Source organism: Oryx dammah, unplaced genomic scaffold, assembly GCF_014754425.2.
Source record: "Oryx dammah isolate SB20612 unplaced genomic scaffold, SCBI_Odam_1.1 HiC_scaffold_2, whole genome shotgun sequence".
Lineage (NCBI taxonomy): Eukaryota > Metazoa > Chordata > Mammalia > Artiodactyla > Bovidae > Oryx > Oryx dammah.
The window spans coordinates 8,791,659-8,807,818 of record NW_024070186.1 but is presented as its reverse complement, the minus strand read 5'-3'; the positions used below and the strand labels follow the sequence as shown (position 1 = coordinate 8,807,818).

The 16,160-nt window shown below is 42.9% G+C and overlaps 1 protein-coding gene across 1 annotated transcript in view; it reads left to right on the top strand.

Annotated features, from left to right (window-relative positions):
- DOP1B (DOP1 leucine zipper like protein B) overlaps window positions 1–9,867 on the top strand; it is a 124,571-nt gene extending 114,704 nt beyond the window's left edge. The window contains exons 32-36 of the mRNA XM_040264237.1: window positions 3,943–4,079; window positions 5,906–5,961; window positions 6,239–6,400; window positions 8,173–8,302; window positions 9,164–9,867. Coding sequence (XP_040120171.1) covers window positions 3,943–4,079; window positions 5,906–5,961; window positions 6,239–6,400; window positions 8,173–8,302; window positions 9,164–9,418 — 740 coding nt within the window. The 3' untranslated portion in view covers window positions 9,419–9,867. The remainder of the gene's footprint in view (window positions 1–3,942; window positions 4,080–5,905; window positions 5,962–6,238; window positions 6,401–8,172; window positions 8,303–9,163) is intronic.
- The last annotated feature ends 6,293 nt before the right edge of the window (window positions 9,868–16,160 follow it).

Sequence of the window (16,160 nt, the reverse complement as noted above, 5' to 3'; positions counted from 1 at the left end):
CAGCATCAAGCCACTCACTTCTTTATAGAGGCACACCCTCTACCCAGCCCTGACCCTTGGAAACCGCTCACCTGTTCTCCATCACTTTCAATTGTCACATTGAGAATATTGTATAAATAGAATTGTGCAGCATGTCCCCTTTTGAGAACAGCTTTTTCATTCAGTACAATGCCTCTGAGATCCATCCAGAGGCAAGTAGGTTCATGGGTGTATCAAGGTTTGCTCTTTTTTAATGAGTAATAATACTGCATTTTATGGATGTTTCCCAGTGCATTTATCCATTTAACTGGAGGACATTTGTGTTGTTCCAGTTTGGGGTTATTAGAAATAAAGCATCTATGATAAGCATGCATGTACCATTTTTGTGTGGTTTTAAATTGTCATTTCTCTACACAAGGGTTTGATTACAGGGTCCTGTGGTAAATGTGTGTTTAACTCTCTAGTTCAGTTCAGTCGCTCAGTGTTGTTTGACTCTTTGCGACCCCATGGACTACAGCACACCAGGCCTCCCTGTCACTCACCAACTCCCAGAGCTTACTCAAACTCATGTCCATCAAGTTGGTGATGCCATCCAGCCATCTCATCCTCTGTCGTCCCCTTCTCCTCCCACCTTCAGTCTTTCCCAGCATCAGGGTCTTTTCAAATGAGTCAGTTCTTTGAATCAGGTGGCCAAAGTATTGGAGTTTCAGCTTCAGCATCAGTCCTTCCAATGAATATTCAGGACTGGTTTCCTTTAGGATTGACTGGTTGGATCTCCTTGCAGTCCAAGGGACTCTCAAGAGTCTTCTCCAACACCACAGTTCAAAAGCATTGATTCTTCAGTACTCAGCTTTCTTTATAGTCCAATTCTCACGTCCAAACATGACCACTAGAAAAACCATAGCTTTGACTAGATGGACCTTTGTCATCTAACTCTCTAAGAAACTCTTAAGAAACTCTCTATGAAACTGCCAAACTGTTTTTCAGAGTGGATGTACCATTTTGCATCCTCATTTAAACAGTAATTCAAGTGTCATTATCCTTTTGATGCCTATAGAGATAACCTTTGTTTCATTCCTGATATTGGTAATTTACCTTCTCTTTTTTGGGGTTAGTGTTTCTAGAAGTTTATCAGTTTTATTGTTCTTTTCAAATTACCAAACTTTAGTTTGATTTTTTTGTGTATTATTTTTGTTTTGTTTGCAATTTCATTTATGTCTGCTCTTTACCATGCCCTTCTTTGTCCTTGCTTTTAGGTGGTGGTGATGGTGGTTTAGTCACTAAGTCGTGTCCAACTCTTGCAACCCCATGGACTGTAGCCTGCCAGGCTCCTCTATCCATGGGATTCTCCAGGCAAGAGTACTGGAGTAGGTTGCCATTTCCTTCTCCAAGTCTCATAAGATAGAGGCTTGAATTATAGAATAGAGTGCTTTCTTCTTGTATAATGTAAGCATTTAGTGCTATACATTTCCTTCTCATTACTTTATATCCCACAAAATCTGATAATCTTTTAATTTTCATTCATTGCTTTATATGTTTTATTTGCTTTGATGCTTCCTGTTCAGCCCATATCTTATTTATTAATAGAAGTTTGTTAATTTCCAAGTGTTTCCAGTTGTTCTTCTATAATTAATTTCCAGTTTGAGTCCATTATGGTCAGAGTGGGCTTCCCTGACGGCTCAGACGGTAAAAAAAATCCACCTGCAATGCGGGAGACCTGGGTTTGATCCCTGGGTTGGGAAGATCCACTGGAGGAGGGCATGGCAACCCTGGAGAATCTTGCCTGGAGAATCCTCATGGACAGAGGAGTCTGGCAAGCTACAGTCCATGGGGTCACAAAGAGTCAAACACGATTGAGTGACTAGGCACACACACGTGGTCAGAGAACATTCTTTGTAGAATTTAAATTTGTTGAAGTTAGATTTTGTCATGGGTCATTAAGCAGTCTTGGTGAATGTTCCACGAGCAGTTAATGAGATGAATTCTGCTGTGTTGAGCGGAGTGTTCTGCAAGTGGTTTTAGATTCTGCAGGCTGATGGTATTGCTCGGTTCTTCTATATCCTTACTTGACTGTTTTTTTCCCTAAGGCTTCTATCCATCATGGAGTAGGGATCTTGAACCTCAGCTACAACTGTCAGAAGTTATTCTTTGAGTTCTGGTAGTTCTTTCTTGTAATTTAGACCTCTGTTGTTCGGTACACAGGCATTTAGGAATGTTATATCTTCCTGCTGAATTGACCTTTCACTCTGCAGTGTCCCTCTTTGACCCTGGTGCTTTGCTCTGCTCTGAAGTCCATTCCGTGTTAATAGTGCCACTCCAGCTTTCTTAAAATGTTTGCACAGTGTGTCTTTTCCCATCCTTTTACCTTTAACCTACTTATATATTTGAAGTGAGTTTTGTGTAAGATAGCATACAAGTAGGTCATTTCTTTAATCTATTCAACCAATCTCTTTTAACTAGTGAATTTAGACAGTTTACCTTTAATGTAATTACTGCCATGTCAGGATATATTATGGAGAAGGCAATGGCACCCCACCCCAGTACTCTTGCCTGGAAAATCTCATGGACGGAGGAGCCTGGTAGGCTGCAGTCCATGGGGTCGCTAGGAATCAGACATGACTGAGCGACTTCACTTTCACTTTTCACTTTCATGCTTTGGAAAAGGAAATGGCAGCCCACTCCAGTGTTCTTGCCTGGAAAATCCCAGGGATGGGGGAGCCTGGTGGGCTGCCATCTATGGGGTCGCACAGAGTCGGACACGACTGAAGTGATTTAGCAGCAGCAGCAGGATATATTATGCCTTTTTATTTATTTTCTGTTTGTTCTTTGTTTTTCATTCCTTTGTTTGCCTTTTTCTATTTTCCTGAGGTTACTTGAACATTTTTTCCGCATTCTATTTTGATTTATTTAAAGTGGGTTTGGAGATGTGTCTCTTTTTAAAGTTTTTTGCAGTGGTCGAACATAGAATGTATATACTTGTTTCAACATTTTACATCATTTAGGATGCTCTTCTTTTCTCCCATGTGGTATAGTTGTCTGAAATACTACCTTTTCGTACTGGAACCATAAGAGATAAACTTTTTGCTTTTTCTGTCCAACATAGCTTAAATACTCAGGAAGAAAGAATATTATATGATTTTAAGAGAAGTTTATTACTAATGTACTCCAGTGAATCTTAACCAGCATGACCATAGTTCAGCTGTTTGCCATGGCAATTTGCCATATTCCTCAGAAACCTTAAATTACGAGAAGAATCATATTCTATAACCAATTATTTCAATGGAGAAATGGGGAAAACTTAGGGACTAGAGAGTTTCAGTCAACTTTTTTTTTTCCTGCAGGAATTGAAGTTTTTGTCATAGTCATCAAATCTAAACTTAACTGAATAATTCTTTTATTCACTCACTTCACTTGTCACTCCTCACCCCCAAAATACAGTGTTATCTGCCAACCAACCTATGTGATCTTATAGTTTGATGTCTCGTACTTCATATGCTTAGAACATTTACAGGACTTCCCTGGAGGTCCAGTGGTTAGGACTCCATGCTTCTACTGCAGGGGGCACGGGTCTGACCCCGGGTCAGGGAACTAAGATCCCTCAAGCTAGACAGCATGACCAAAAATTAAGAATTAGAAAAAACCACCAACATCATTTCCACGCTCATTGATGACGCAGTGGATTTCTGGCGTGAGCCAGAAGTTGATGCCCTCCTTCCTACTCAGCTGTAGCAGGGGAATAAGAGACCCTCGGTTCACTTCTTTAGCAAAGGCCATGAACTGCTGTGCCTCACAAAGAAGAGGGCTGTGGGTAAACATGGAGAGCAACCCCATTCTCCCAACACCCAGCTCACCTACAGTTGTTGTCAAATGTCAGAGCAATTGCAGTTGTGTTTTTCCTCTTTGTCTAGTGAGAAGCTCCAAACTCCTCATTTGTGTGACATCTTGAAAATCTTCTTTCCTTAGAACGCCTGACAGACAATCTCAGAGTGGGACAGACATCCTCAGTTGCTGCTCAGATGTTTCTTTTTTTCAGAGTTTTGCTGCTAAGAATATCTCCCCAACATTTGACTTCACTGTGGCCAATAATGGTCTCTGAATTGGTAAGTGCAAATACTTTATTTTTGAGGTAAAATTGGAGCTTTTTAAAATGCATTTTCAGGAATAATGTATCCTTTTGTGTATATCTAATTTGATCTGTAAAATTTTCAGTCATGTTGGTAGTGCATGGTCAGCTCTTGGTTAAGTAGAGATATTTTATCCTCTAATCATAGTTGACCTCTCAACTGTAGTTATTTAAATTAATTTGATATTATTCACTTTTTTTTTTTTTTGGCCATCCCACCTGACTTTTGGAATCTGACTTCCCTAGCCAGAGATTGAACCCAGCAGTGAAAGCATTGAAGTCTTAACCACTGGACCACCATAGAACTCCCTATTTGCTGTTTTTTAAACTGGGCTTTTCCCACTTTTAATGAGATATAAGTGTCATGCAGCGGCATATAAGTTTAAAGTGTAACACACAATCATTTGACTGAAATATATCATGAGACCCTTATCACATTTACTTAGCATCCATCATTTCATACGGATCCAAAAGAAAAGAATTTTTTCCTTGTGACGACAACTCAGGATTTACTTTCTTTACGTTCACCTGTGACTTACAGCAGCTTTGACTGCAGTTGTCACATTCTGCATTATCCCTAGTAATAACACGTCTTATAAATCAACGGTTGTACCTTTTGACCACCTTCATTCAATTTTCTCTCCTCCCACCCCCTTCCTCTGATCTCTTCTGTGAGTTTGGTTTGGTTTTGCTTTGTTTTGTTTCTTAGGTTCCCCTTATAAGTGAGATCATACAGTATTTGTCTTTCTCTTCTGACTTATTTTACATAGTGTAATGCCCTCAGAGTCCTTCCAAATTACTGCAGGTGTGCCAATGGCAAGATTCCTCCTTTTCATACTGAATAAGATTCTACTGTGTGTGTGTATTCTCATACATACATACATGTGTGTGTATGTGTGTGTACACACATGTGTGTAAACATACATACATATGCATGTATGTGTGTGTGTGTGTATGTATACACACTTGTGTGTGTGTGTGTATATATATACATATATGTGTGTATATTCATATATATGTATATATGAGACAGTTTCTTAATCCATTTATTTGTTGATAGACACTTAGGATGGTTCCATGTCTTGGCTACTGTATCGAGTTGACCAAAAAGTTCATTCAGTTTCTTCCCACATCACAGAAAAAGCTGAACGAACTTTTTGGCCAGCCTGGTAAATAATGCTGCCTTGAATATGGGGGTGCACATATCTCTCTGAGAATATTTTCATTTCCTTGGAGCATAGTCCCAGAAGTGGGTTTCGTGGAGCATACGGCAATTCTATTTGTAATGTTTTGAGGAGTCATTATACCGTCTCCTCAGTGACTGTACCGGTTTATAATCCCACCAGCAGTGCTCAAGGGCTCCCTTTTCCCCACATCCTCACCAGCATTTGTAATCTCGCCCGTTGGATGACAGCAGTTCTGATGGGTGTGAGGTGATGTCTCATCGTGGTTTCAGTTTGCGTTTCCTTGATGATTAGTGATGTTGAGCATCTTTTCATGTGCCTGTTGGCCATTCCTATATCTTCTTTGGAAAAATGTCAATTCAAGTCCTCTGCCCATTTTTTATTTGATTATTTGCTTTTTCGTTATTGAGTTGTATGAGTTCTTTATGTATTTTGGATGTTATCCCTTACCGTATTTGGTTTGCAAATATTTTTTTCCCATTTCGTAGATTTTCTTTTAATATTTTTGATTCCTTTTGTTTTATTTGCTATTTTTCATGGACATATAAACTTTAAACATTAAGCTAGATTTAACCTCTCTCAAATAGTAACTTGAATTCACTTTTTTTTTTTTTCCAAGATTCAGGCATTCATACAGCTTGAAGAGGAGCTGCAAAAGGACAATGAATCATTGAGGTAAGTAGTGTATGAGTCTGTGCACATATGTGAAGGTTAATGGACATCACTGTGTTTTTTTTGTTTTGATTTTTTTTTTAGATCCAGACTGTGGACATCAATTTATGATGTAGGGTTAGCTCATCCTAAACACCATTTTCCTGAAGTAGTTGTGAAGGGACCAGCTATTCTGACCATTTTTCAAAAGGAAAAAACCTTCTTATGGACCTTTCATAGGCAAAAGGACCACAGTGGATGTGAATGAATTTCTAACAAGAGTTTCTTTGTTAATTTATAGAAACAGCAACAAAATCAACAGAACGAAAGTTGCAGCCTCTGATGGAAACGGACCGTCGGTGGGGAAGATACCCCAGAGCGAGCTGGTCCTCTATTTATCAGCTTGCAAATTCCTAGACACAGCACTTTCTTTTCCACCTGACAAGATGCCGTTATTTCAAATGTAAGTCATAGGAGACCACATGTCCTCTTTGAAGGAGGTGACTTTTCTTCCCTCGTCAGCACTTTCACTTGTTCTTTCCTGTACACCATGTGGGTTACCAGTGGCTGAGGAGCCTGCTCAGAATACCCAGTTTCAGATTACTAGCAACACCTGTGGTTTGGTGAATTTGGCTCACAGTGGTGTTTACGGATGGGTTTCTGTTCGTGTGTGTGTTTCAGTGGGTTTTGCTATTGGGTGCTTATAAAACAGAGTCCTGCACTGGTGATCCTCACTGCATTTGTGTATTTTCTTTTTTTTTTTTTGGTCTCTTTGTTTTTAATTAACTAAATGGAACACACTCTCTCCAGTTCACTCTGCCCCTGTTGGCTCACATTTCCTGTGGGCTTAACATGGCCGCTCGTATGTTTCATTTCATGCCTGGCCCCAGATGCCACTTCTCTCTGTCCTGTCGCCCTAAAGAGAGGAATCATGTAGAAATGTTTGTGGTTAGAAACACAGAATGAAAGAAGCCAGTCTGAAACGGCTACGTGCCATATGTTTTCAACTACACGATAATCTGTAAAGGACAAAATTGTAAAGACAGTAAACAGATGAGTGTGTCCCAGGAGTGGAGAGGGAGGCAGGGCACAGGATTTTCAGGGCAGTGAGATGACTGTGTGTGATTGTGTGTCCACCATACTGTGGACACGTGTCATTACACACTTGTCCAAGCCAATGGAAGATGCAGCTCCGAGAGTGAACCCTAAGCTGAACTCTGGACTTGGGGTGATGATGGGGAGTCAGTATCAGTTCATCAATTGTAACAGATGTACCCTTCCAGTGGGAGTGTTGACGGAGGCTCAGCCTAGCAGAGAGCAGGCAGGGGGCAGATGGGAAACCTCCATACTTGCTGCTCAATTTTGGATGAACCTAAAACTGCTGTAAAAAAGAAAGTTGTTTTTTTTTTTCTTTAAGTGAGTTCCAATGTACGTGAATATGCATAGCAGCACTAATCATAATAGGCAAAAAGTAGAGAAAACCTAAATGTCCATCAATTGACAAGCAGATAAATAACATATGGTGTGTCCAGACAATACAGTAGTCTACAACACAAAGAGATGGAAGTGTCGGCACGTGGTACAGCATGGGTGCGCCTTGACGATAGTAGGTTAAGTGAGAAAAGCCAGGTACAAACAGCCATGTAGTACACTGGTTGGAATGTAATCATGTACAACCATGATTTTAACTTACATGAAATGTCCAGAATAAAAAAGACCTGTACAGATAGAACGTAGTTTAGTGGTGGCCTTGATTGAGGAGTGGATTGAGGGATGAGATTGAGGGATAATTGGAGTGGATTGAGGGGTGAGCACTAAAGGGAGCAGCGATGCTATTTGGGGTTTTAAAATATCCTAAAATTGATCACGATGGATGGTGATGGAGGTACAATTCTGTGAATATACCAAAAGCTATGGAATGGTGCAATCTATTTTTTATTTATTTGTATTTTGGGCTGTCCTGGGTCTTAGTTGCAGCACTCGAAGTGTTTAGTTGCAGCGTGTGAACTCTTAAGTTGCGGCATGTGGGATCTAGTTCCCCTACCAGGGATTGAACCCACATTCCCTACACTAGGAGTGCGGAGTCTTAGCCACTGAACCACTAGGGAAGTCCTGAATAGTACACTTTAAATGAGTGAACTGTGCGGTATGTGAATTACATCTCAGAGAAGCTATTTGAAAACCTTTGGGTGGGCTCTGAGCCCACGTGCCTGACCTCGGATTCTCTTCCTCCAGTTACAGGTGGGCATTTGTTCCCGAAGTGGACACAGAAAGCCCTGCCTTCTCCTCAGATTTAGAGGAGGATCACCAAGAATGCAAGCCCCACACTGTCAGGATTCTTGAACTTCTAAAATTAAAATATGGGGTAATTGTTTTCCTTTTTACAAAATTTGTGTTTGTGGTGGAGGGGGACGGGCTCAGGGGGTGAGTGAAGTACTTCATATGCCATTTGATTTCAATGACTTTGAATGGTGTTCAAAATGCCTCTTAAGTGTTCAGACTTGGAGAGGGTTATACATTTCATCTTTATCTTAGCGTTTGTATGTCACTTTCTCATCCCGGGTGCTAAGAGGCAAAGCCTCCTGGGTGGACACAGTCCTATAGAATAGCGGTCCGCAACTTCTTCAGCATCAGGAGGTGGTTTTGTAGAACGCGCTCTTTCCACGGACCAGGAAGCTGGGATGGGTTGGGAGCGTGGTTTCAGGGTGGTTTCATTACCTTTATTGTGCACTTTATTTCTTTTATCATTACATTGTGATAATGAAATAATGATCCAACTCACCATAATGCAGCATCACTGGGAGCGCTGAGCTTGTTTTCCTGCAACCTGATGTCCCAGCTGGGATTCATGGGAGACGGGGACACCCGAAGTGTGTTGCTAATGTCCAGTCTACACTGTAATCTCATCTTGTTCCACTGCACACCTCCTGCTTTGCAGCCTAGTTCCTGAGTAGACCACAGGTTGGGGACCCCTGCTGTAGAAGGAGACGTGCCCGCAGAGTCCCTCCGTGACTCAGAGGAAGGGCCTGCAGGAGGGGTGCCAGGGGCCCCAGCAGGATGGCTCACAGCAAAATCTGGTGGAAGACGGCAGTGGGGACATGGGATTCAAGTTGACGCTGCTGCCGTCAGAGCAGACAGGGAGTTTTCCTAGAGGACTCGTGTCTTAGCTTTCACCGCCTGCATGGGCCTTTCTAACCCTTAGCATGTCATCGTTGGTTTTCTGCAGGAAATCAGCAGCTCAGATGAGATCGACATGAAGAGCGAGTTCCCTCTGCTGCGCCAGCATTCTCTTTCCAGCGTTAGGCAACTGATGCCCTTCTTTGGGACTCTAAACTGTGCTTTTAAAACCCAGAGTCGACTGCCCGCTGACACCCAAGGCCCTCCTCCACTCATGGAGTTTCCTGTCGCAGATAACCCAAGGGTCTTGAAACAACTGGAAGAATGTGTTGAACATGACTTTTTGGAACATCTGGAATGTTAACCTTGGACCAGAGAATTTGTGTAAGCCATTTACTGAGACCTTGAGAAAAGCCAGGATATACTAAAAGTGGAAAAGGAGCCAGGATAGTGGTTCTAAACAAGTCTATCTCAATTTCGAAAGTAAATTTCAGATCTTTTTTTTTTGGTGGCCAACAAAAAACACCTCCCTGAAATGCCTTGTAATATATTTAGGTCTGATTTTATGTTTCTTCCTCAATGTATGTAAAGAAGTGAAATTAATATATCATCTAATGGTGGCACAAAATTTGTAATATAAAGTAAACCATGAAGAGATTGAAAAGTTGGGTTTTTTTGTTGCAGATGTGTCAGTACATTTCTCTAAACATTTTTAACTTGTTGAATATTATTTTTAACTTTTCATACATGTGTCCCTTTAAGTGTTTATTTTGGTACCACATTTTAAAATGAAAATACATTATTTTCTGAAAATACTAATAGCCAGTTACCTTTGACTATTCAGCAGAGGTGTGAGCATGAAGACAATCTCAGTGTATTTAACTCTTGCCGCATTAAAATCACGTTCGCACCTTCTGCTGCGTAAGAAATACACCGTTTTCAACCCTCCGACAGCTGTCACCTCAGTTATACACTGCAATGTGCCTGACCAGCACTTTCCACTTGACATAAATCAATCATCATGGTCACAGAGGCTTTAATGCCTGAAACTACTGTTGGGGAAATTCACTCTGGACTCTTCCTTATTCCTCTGTCCTCTCTGGGAACTCTGTACCTCTACAGACGTCGCTGTTCGTGAAAATAATTCCTAGGTTCCTCGGCACAGACTCCTGGGGGATGGCAGCGTGCCATCTCACTCTTTTCAAGCCTCTTTGTCTTACGCCAGCTTCCCTATTTAGAGTCCACTTGGCACCCGTCTTGCACGCTCTCTGCCTGTCCTCCGGGCTTGCCTCCCAGACCTGCCTGTCTCATGTTCCCTTTTCAGCCACCAGGGCATTCCATGACATCACTTTCCAGGTCAGACGATGCCGACTGCTCCGATGTGGGCTCTCAGATACATCCTTTCTCCAGACAAGAGTGTTTGGGGACTTGACAAACATTATTGGTTTCGTTTCTTATAACATCCTAACCATGTGTGAATTTGTGAGCAGGACAGAAGCAATTTGTGTCACTGGCCCCAAGAGAGGATGTGAGGAACACAGAACCGCTTGGTTCCCTCCATAATGGCTAAAAGAGTCAAAAAGCACCATCACGTATGGGTATTCATACAAATATGTGTTAAAAATTACATGCAGGGACTTCCCTGTTGGTCCAGCAGCGAAGACTCCGTGTTCCCAATGCAAGAGGCCCAGTTTGGATTCCTGGTGGAGGAACTAAGATCTCACATGCCACATGGTATGGCACCCCCCAAAATTGACAACAAATCTAATAGCTTATTTATATCATCAGCAGCTATTATGCTATGAAAGATAGTTCTTGTATCTGTACTTAGATTTTCCTTTTTTTTCCTCTCCAGTGTCTTAAAACAACTCAATACCATATGTAATTTAATCCTTTTTTAATCAAGTAGAAATCTTAAAGGGATTTAATAATACATCTCTGTTTAGCATAAAACAGTAAAAAAGAAGTCTTGTAAATGTGATACTGAAGCTCCAATACTTTGGCCACCTGATGTGAAGAGCAACTCATTGGAAAAGACCCTGATGTTGGGAAAGATTGAAGGCAGAAGGAGAAGGGGACAACAGAGGATGAGATGGTTGGATAGCATCACTGACTCGAAGGATATGAGTTTGAGGACTCAGTTTTACCCTCATGCTAGACTGGGCAGACTTTGTGCCTCAGTTTTCTCAGCTACAAAGTGGAATTATCCATGGTAATTACCCTTCAGAGTTGTAGGAACTCGGAGAAGGCAATGGCACCCCACTCCAGTACTCTTGCCTGGAAAGTCCCATGGACGGAGGAGCCTGGTAGGCTACAGTCCATGGGATTGCTAAGAGTCGGACACGACTGAGCAACTTCACTTTCACTTTTCACTTTCATGCATTGGAGAAGGCAATGGCAACCCACTCCAGTATTCTTGCCTGGAGAATCCCAGGGACGGGGGAGCCTGGCGGGCTGCCATCTATGGGGTCGCACAGAGTCGGACACGACTGAAGCGACTTAGCAGCAGCAGCAGCAGCAGTTGTAGGAACTAATCCTCTCTGTGTTCCCTTGGTGATCTATATTTTTTTTTCCACTTTTTTTGGATCTTTTGTGTCTTATTTTTTTGACTTTTTATTTTATATTGGAGCATACTATTAACAATGTTGTGTTAATTTCAGGTATACAGCAAAGTGATTCAGTTATACATGAATTTATTCTTTTTCCAATTCTTTTCCCATTTAGGTTGTTACATAATATTGAACAGAGTTCCACATGCCACAAAGTAGATCCTTGTTGATTATCCATTTTAAATATACCAGGGTGTACATGTCAACCCCTAACTGTACCTCCCCCCAACCCCCACCCTTGCCCCTATCTGTAACCATAAGTTTATTCTCTAAGTCTATGAGTCTGTTTCTGCTTTATAAGTTCCTTTGTATCTTTTTTTTTAATACCACATATAAGCAATATCATATGATATCTTTATCTGACTTCACTAAGTTTGACAATCTCTGGACTCATCCATGTTGCTTCAGTGGTCTGTATAGTTTTAATCATGCATGTGTGTGTGTTCAGTCATATCTGACTCTCTGCAGCTCCATGGACTGCAGCCCTCCAGGCTCCTCTGTTCATGGAATTTTCCGGGCAAGAATACTGGAGTGGGTTTCCATTTCCTACTCCAGGGATCTTCCTGTCCCAGGGATCGAACCCACATCTCTTGCATCTCCTGCACCGGCAACTGGATTCTTGACCACTGAGCCAGCTGGGAAGCCCCCACCAGCAAAAGCGAAGCTTGTGCTCACTCTCAGAATCTACAAGCCTATGTGTACAAGCCTATGTGTTGCATTAATTGACCTGAGTATCCACATAGATTGTGTATTTTATAAAAGAGAAAATGGAGATTTTTTTTTTTTTTTTTTTTGGCCACATCACGCGATACGTAGGATCTTAGCTCCCCGACCAGGGATCAAACCTGCGGCCCCTGCAGTGGAAGAATAGGACCTTAATCCCTGGGCAGCCAGGCAAGTCCCCGCATTTGTTGTTTTTGTTTAAGTATGAGGAAAAACTAAATTACCAGTTTTTTTTCTTCCTTCCTCATGGAGGCTCTTCTCCACCCCACTTTGAAGATGACTGTTCTGACTCAGTTCCTCCTAGAAGGTAAACCATGTGTCCAGCCCAAGGACCAAAGTGCCACTGCTCTGGGGGCAAGCAGTGAGCTGGAACCCTTGTTCTAAGAAAGCAGGGTTTGGAACACACGCAGCTGCAGGGGGATGCGGTGAGAACAGAGCCCATATGTATGGGAATGACACGGTTGTTACCACTGGGGTGCTTTCCAGGGGTTGGGCGTGGCGGTGTGTCATCTGGGTTGTTTCCTAAGCTGTGGAGGAAGTAAGCAGTGTTACCTAATTCTACAAAGTCAACAGAGTCTATGTTCGTCTGGGTCTAGAGCACTATGTCCTCAAACCCAGTGCCAAGAAGAGTTCAACAGGAAAACCCCAGGAGGGCTGCTGCTGAGTGGCGAGGTGTGGAAGACTTCTTCTGTGGGCACCCTGCTCAGTGGGCTTCCTGCCAAACCTGGCCACCCTGTGGTCACGGCACAGTGGGTGGCTCCCAACTCTCAAGGTGTGGTGAGGAGTGTCTTAAAGGAGAACAAGCCTTATTTCCCAGTATGTGTGTATGCCCAGCAAAATTAGGAGCTGGATGGGTCCGGACAGTTGATGAAGCCTGTAATTAAAAGCTTTGAACAACAACCTGGGATACCAGACAGAATCTGGTCTTTGGAATAAAATTCTGATGTAAGACAATGCCTTCTACTAGGTATTATTTGCAGTTTAATTGTTGTTCAGTCACAAGTCGTGTCCAACTTTGTGACCCATGGGCTTTAGCATGCCAGGCTTCGGTGTCCTTCACTATCTCCTAGAGTTTGCTCAAATTCATGTCCATTGAGCCAGTGATACCCTCCAACCATCTCATCTTCTGTCGTCCCCCACCCCTCCTCCTGCCTTCAGTCTTTCCCAGCACCAAGTTCTTTTCCAATGAGTCAGCTCTTTGAATCAGGTGACCAAAGTATTGGAGCTTCAGCATCAGTCCTTGCAATGAACATTCAGTGTTGATTTCCTTTAGGATTGACTAGCTTGATCTCCTTGCTGTCCAAGGGACTCTCCAAGAGTATTCTCTAGCATCACAATTCAAAAACATCAATTCTTCGGTGCTCAGCTTTTCTTTATGGTCCAACTCTCACATCTTTACATGACTACTGGAAAAACCATAGCTTCGACTACATGAACCCACAAACATGGAAAAGTAGCACCATCAAAGGAGAGACCTGGACCAGCAGAGGAGTCCATTCTACACCAAGGGGCAGCTGGACGTTGTGACCGTCACTACGGTGGTGTCTTGGCGATCGGGGGCTCCTCTCCAGTTGCGCTGTGCGGGCTTCTCACTACAGGGGCTTCTCGTTGCAGAGCACGGGCTCTAGGCACATGGGCTTCCGTATTTGCAGCACACAGGCTCAGGAGTCATGATGCATGGGTTTAGTTGCTCCACAGCATGTGGAATCTTCTTAGACTCCTATCCGCTGAACCACAGGGAAGTCTGTATTATAAGTTATTTTTGATGCCAGTGCTTCCTGGACCACTCTTAGAGAAACACTAGTTTGCAGCGCAATGAGTTCACAGAGATGATGCCTCTTATGGAAACAAGGAAGAAGCCCGCAAGGCTGAAGCTTGTCTGGTTACTTTTCCTCCTAAACTGGTAGCTCTTTCCAAGTGGTACTCTATCTAAATCAGTATGCCTACCTTCAAGCCAAGGGGGAAATGGACTTTAAAATGGGGTCTACGAAGAGAGTCCCTCAAAGAATTTAAGATAGAATTACCCTGTGATCCAGCAATTCTAGTAAAACACGAACAGATACTTGTACACCCACATCTGTGGCAGCATTATCCACAAAAGCTGACATGGAAACAACCTGTATGTCCATCAGTGGATGAATGGATAAACGTGGTATAGACATACAGTGGAAGATGATTCAGCCTCAAAAAGGAATGAAATGCAGACACGGGCTACACCTTGGATGAACCTTGAGCACGTGATGCTAGGTGAAGTAAACCAGTCACAAAAGGACAAATATGATTCCACTTACACGAGCTGCCTGAACTAGTCAAATTCATAGGAAAAGGAAACAGAATGGCGGTTGCCACGGGCTGGAGGAGAAAGGGCTGAGGAGTCATTGTTCAATGGGCACAAAATTTCAGTTAGGGTTGAGAAAGTCCTGGAGATGGATGCTGTTGACAGTTTTACAACAATGTGAATGTAATTAATGTTGCTGAATCGTCCACTGAAGGGCTAAAATGATAAATTTTATGCTTTGTATATAATACCACAGTAAAAATTTTAAAATACTGTGAATTTAAAGTGAGAGCAGGGGAGATAGCCCGGGCCCCACCTTATCTGGTGAACAAGCATTTGTACCAGCCCGTTTCCCCCGACCCAAAGTCAACCAGAAGCAGATGGGAGGGAGAATAATAAGGACAAACTTGCCCTTCAGTGTTTCAGCTTCAGAAAAAGAAGTTGCTTCACATTTTACCCTAAATTGAAATTGTAATAATGATTGTTGGGACTTCTCTGGTGGTCCAGTAGTTCAGACTTTGCCTTCTGCTACAGGGCGTGGAGGTTCAATCCCTTTTGGGAAGCTGATATCCTACATGCCTTGTGGCCAAAAAAAACCCCATAAAACAGAAGCAATATTGTAACAGATTCAACAATGAGTTGAAAAATGGCCCACACTGAAAAAAAAAAATTTGTTTTAAAGTAATGACTCTTGATGCCTGATGGGTTTTCTAGCCTCCTTAAGGCCTTAGCTCTCTCTCCTGTCTCCTCCAACCACTCGGGATTTCTCATCTCCTGCATTTCTTACATATGTTGTTTCATCCACTCGATCTTGTTTTCCTCTTTTCACCTGGCAGAGACCAGCTCAAGTCATTTGTTGGTTTATTCAACAGATATAGAGGAACCCGTCTTTGAGATCCAAACTCCCCAGGCCTGCTTCTTTCTCCTCAGGCTCAGCAAGGCACCTTCCCAGAGGGACCCTATGAAAACACCCAATAAGGCAGTGCCCATAACTGGTCCAAGGCAAGTGCCCTTTTATGGAAAAGACAGAGCCTGTCTCTTCGGTTCCTTTGCTGTCTGGCATTTACGGGCCAGAAAGGTTGACTTATCTGCCCAAGGTGCTGCTGGAAGGAAGAAGAAAAACAGGAAGTGAAACTAAGTTTGAATGAATCAGTCTGTAGGACTGTAGAGAGTGTGGGCTCCGGAAGCTGGGTTTTCTGCCCCCATCTTGGCCTCTCCATCACTCCAAGACTCGCCTCGCTGAGATTCCCGTGACTTCTTTCTGTGGACACAGGAGGGTGCTCTGCTTGGTGGGATTTCCCACTGTATCCTGCTGGTCGCAGCACTGCCCAGTGACTTAAGTCACCCCCACCCAGCTGCAGCATCTCTGTGAGGACCGCCCACTCCGACTTCACCGGGCTCATGCTGAATTCTTCCTGGACCCTTGGACAACCAAACGCTTCCATACCGTATGGAGGGGGAGCACTTGACTGGCACCAACTGCACAGCTCGGGGAG